Below are 4,019 nucleotides of genomic sequence, written 5' to 3'. Positions count from 1 at the left end.
TCTCAGCCTGGTTGGGGGGCTCCTTGGCCTCCCTCCGGCTGTGTGCCCAGCCCGGAGGCTGCGGTCTGTGACCGGCTCCCGGTGCAGACGGCTCTCTGTTATAATGTTTCCTCACTTGGCTCATGCGAGCCCAGCCCAATTTTTACTCTTTAAGTGTGCGCGTGTGTGTATGTGTGTGTGTGGGTGGGGGTGGGGGGATATATGTGTATTGAGAGTGTGGGGAGTGAGTTGGAGGGTGGGGTGGGCTGCTTTTAACTATGTAAAGCACTTTGTGCTACATTTTTTCTGTATGAAAAGTGCTTTATAAATAAAGCTTGATTGATTGATTTGTAGGGTTACTGAACTTGGGCTAGCTGGTATATAATGATGTGCTACGTGACCGCTAGTAACACAGCTATGTTAGCACAATATAAACACGCTAACTTTTTTTCCACTCGATAAAAGTTAACGTGAGTGTTCTCGGTGGTCAGGAACAAATGTAATCGCATGGCAGGATGCTGTAAAAGGACCAAACCAAAAGGCTTTTAGTGGGGTTTTTTTCAATGCGCTGCGGTCATAGATAATGAGATAAAACATGCTAATGTGTGATGCTGCAGAACCACGTCATGTCGACTGAGTAGCTTTTGATTTGGCATTATTGCAGGCAAACCAGCATATGAAATGGATGTAACAAATCCAGACTGGGCACCAACACTGCACATGGGGCACGACGACAAACCTGTGTCAGACTCGGACCGGCACGCAAGGCGTATGCAACGGAAGCGAAAAAGAGCACCCATTGCAGGTAAACACCCCCCTCTGAAAACATACTAAATTGCTCTTATGGTACACTAATCCGCACATAACTTAAAGATGAATCACACACCTGTCATTGGAATATTGGTGTACATTAACCTTAAGTCTATGCACTATTTTTTATCTTACAGGCTTGATGATCGATGAAGGTCTGACAGAAGAACAACAACCATGTCATGGAGGCAGTGGACAGCAGTTGTGTTGGACAAGTGGAGGTTGACGTACCAGCTGCAAATGTGGACAGTGGTGATGGGAGTGACAGCGTCACGGAAGCTGAAGGGCAGACGAAGGACTGTGTGTGCAGTCAACAGGGCAGAGCAGAAATAAACCGGCTGTTGGAGGAGAACAGACTGCTTCGAGCACAGTTGCAAAAGACAGAGCTGAATGAAACTTTCTTAAAGGACGATACCGAAAAAGTAAGATATTACACTGGACTATATTGTTATGCAGTCTTAATGTCCCTCTTCAACACTGTCAAAGATTTCCTGCCAATACCGAAGAAACTGACAGGTTTCCAAATGCTCTTACTCACACTAATGCGTCTGAGACTTGATCTTCCAGTCCAGCATCTTTGTCATCTATTCCATGTGTCGCACAAAACACTGTCTTCTGTCTTCACCGATACCATTGATGTTTTGTATGCCCACTTAGGAGCACTGGTGCACTGGCCTGAGAGGCACTGTCTGCAGGCGACAATGCCTCCACAGTTTACTGAAACTTTTGGAAAACGAGTAGCAATCATTGTTGACTGTTTTGAGATTCGAACAGAAAGACCATCTAATTTAAAGGCACGCGCACAAACATACTCTCATTACAAGGGTACACAGACCATAAAATACCTCATCGGGATTACACCCCATGGAGCTATTTCTTTCATTTCCAGGGGATGGGGGGGTCGTGCATAGAGCAGGGCGATATGGCCAAAAATATTTATCACGATATATATTTGAAAATTTGCGATAATGATATAACCGACGATATAATTGATGCGAGACAAAATACAACTCCACAACATTACTAGCGCAAAAAGACAACCTTCCATTTATTTTCACCTAAACAAGAAGCTGGTTTTTATGTACATTAAAGCTTTATAAAAATGTAACAGTGCAAATGCAAATTCCTTGCTGAAAGTTTAACCAAAAGGCATTTCCAGTAGAAATGGGCTGACATATCCTGAGCATAACCATGTATAATATCCACTGAAGTTAAAAAGAGGTGCTTTGCAACATTAAACTGCAGTGTGCAGTACGCATTTTTCGGACCATAAGGTGCACGGGATTATAAGGCACATTAAGCGAAACAAAGCAGTCAGATAAATCAAACTTTATTAAACTCATTCTTCTTGCTTCCTCCACTTCTGTACCATTGATTCATTAATGTTGAATTCTCTGGCAGCTGCTCTATTCCCATGTTGTTGCAGTATATTAATGACTAACCTGGTATTGTGGATAGATTATCTCAGTTGTTCTCCTGACTGAAGTTTGGTCCGTTTACAGCATCCTGCCATGCGATTGCATTTGTCTCTAACCATGAAGAACCTTCACGTTAACTTTTATAAGTGGAAAAGTGTTAGTGTTCGTCCTCCAGCTTCACTGTTTATGTTATGCTAACATAGCTGTGTCGCTAGCGATCACGTAGCACATCATTATATACCAGCTAGCCCAACTTCAGTAACCCTACAAACGTCACTGCTGTTTAGTTTCCTGTCTTCATTTATGTTGGAAGTGATAGCAGAGCTGTACGTTTGATTTTTTTCAGAAATCTCTCAGTCAGAACATGCTAAATCATGCTTAGGTAACTAGCGAAACTAGCGAGCTAACTTCCGCTAGCTTCCTGCTAACTTCTAACTCCATTAAATGTAATAACTTTTTGTTTTCATGGAAGTTAAACTTTATAGTTACACCTGGTAAAGCAGCAATGCTGATCGTTTTACTAAAGATGAAAGAATTTAGACAGTTTTTAACTCTCAGTGATGCTGCAGTGTTGTTTGACCTGAAGCATACGGAGTTTAGGACCCAGATTACTCCCAGATTTAAGAGCATCTTAGTCCGACAAATACGACAATAACGACGACCGCTTGCATGTTCTGCAAAAAAATGTGCTTTGTCGTGTATCTGACAGACAAACACCAAACCAGTTCCACATCACGGAAGTTGCACCATTTTTACAAACCAATTCTGGTTCATCTGTTTCACTCAACAATCGGCCATGTGCGTATGAAAACAAAGGCACTGCGCATGCGCGTTTTACTCCCATTCTATCGCGATATTTCATTTTCCTATCGTTGCCTAACATTATACCGGTATTACCGTGAATGGTATAATATGGCCCAGCCCTAGTCGTGCATCAGATAAACACATCATAGAGAGATGTGGCATTCTTCAAAAGCTGTTACCAGGGGACGTAGTATTGGCTGACAGAGGCTTTGACATCAGAGATGCTGTAGGAATGATGTGTGCGGAGGTCAAGATTCCAGCTTTCACAAAAGGCTACTGTCAACTTGATGCAAGGGACGTTGAACAAACGAGAGCAATTGCCCACCTGAGAATTCATGTTGAGCGAGTAATAGGTAGTTTGCGCAACAAGTTCAAAATGTTACACACAGTCTGATTACTCTTATCATGTGAGGCTGAAGACACAACACTTCTTGATAAGATCGTTAAGGTTTGCTGTGTTTTTGTTAATATGTGCCCCAGTGTTGTTGTCAAACCAGGGCCAAATGACACTTGCTCCTGTTGAGTATTCTTAAAGCTGTTCTTTTGGATGTACTGTACATTGTAAATAGTTGTACTTTGTGTGAAGTTGTTTTAATAAAACAAAAAAGAATAGTATATTTGTTTGTTTTTCTTTATTATAGATCTATTCACATGTACACAGCAATCACATAAAAATGAAATGCAAACTATTTACATCGCACCACACAGCTGTCATCAATCTTTAACCACAACATGAAACATTACAGGCTATTTAGAGCAGCACGTTGTTTCGAGAAGTATTTCCCAACAAGTTCAGGAAGGCACATTTTACGAAAGAAGTCTTGTGCTTTCTTTAAGCGCGGTTTCCAGAAATCCACAGCAGGGAAGACGCGAGTCACAGCAAGGTCTCTCTGTGTCCACACAACGAGGCCACAGTGGCTGGCGCCCGTAACAAAGACTCAGCGTCTCTGTTGTGTAAACACGCCAGTGATTGGGGTAATGTGGGTGACTGTGTAGTGTAGTTGGTGT

General features: G+C 42.3%; 1 protein-coding gene across 1 annotated transcript; it reads left to right on the top strand.

Moving 5' to 3' along the window:
- The first annotated feature begins 617 nt into the window (after positions 1–617).
- Positions 618–1,700, top strand: LOC146618537 (uncharacterized). Its single transcript, XM_085371557.1, has 2 exons — positions 618–784; positions 927–1,700. Exon 2 carries the CDS (start codon positions 972–974, stop codon positions 1,698–1,700), a length of 729 nt encoding a protein of 242 aa, XP_085227683.1. The 5' UTR covers positions 618–784; positions 927–971.
- Positions 1,701–4,019: the final 2,319 nt, after the last annotated feature.

This window comes from Diplotaxodon limnothrissa, linkage group LG14 (genome assembly GCF_057381915.1).
Source record: "Diplotaxodon limnothrissa isolate DT_005_m linkage group LG14, D_limnothrissa_male_GT1.1, whole genome shotgun sequence".
NCBI classification, from domain to species: Eukaryota; Metazoa; Chordata; class Actinopteri; order Cichliformes; family Cichlidae; genus Diplotaxodon; species Diplotaxodon limnothrissa.
The sequence above is the reverse complement of the archived record's forward strand: the minus strand, read 5'-3'. Positions and strand labels throughout refer to the sequence as shown.

Excerpts from the sequence above, each read along its gene's own strand:
- LOC146618537 (XM_085371557.1), top strand. The coding sequence starts at position 972 with ATGGAGGCAGTGGACAGCAGTTGTGTTGGACAAGTGGAGGTTGACGTA.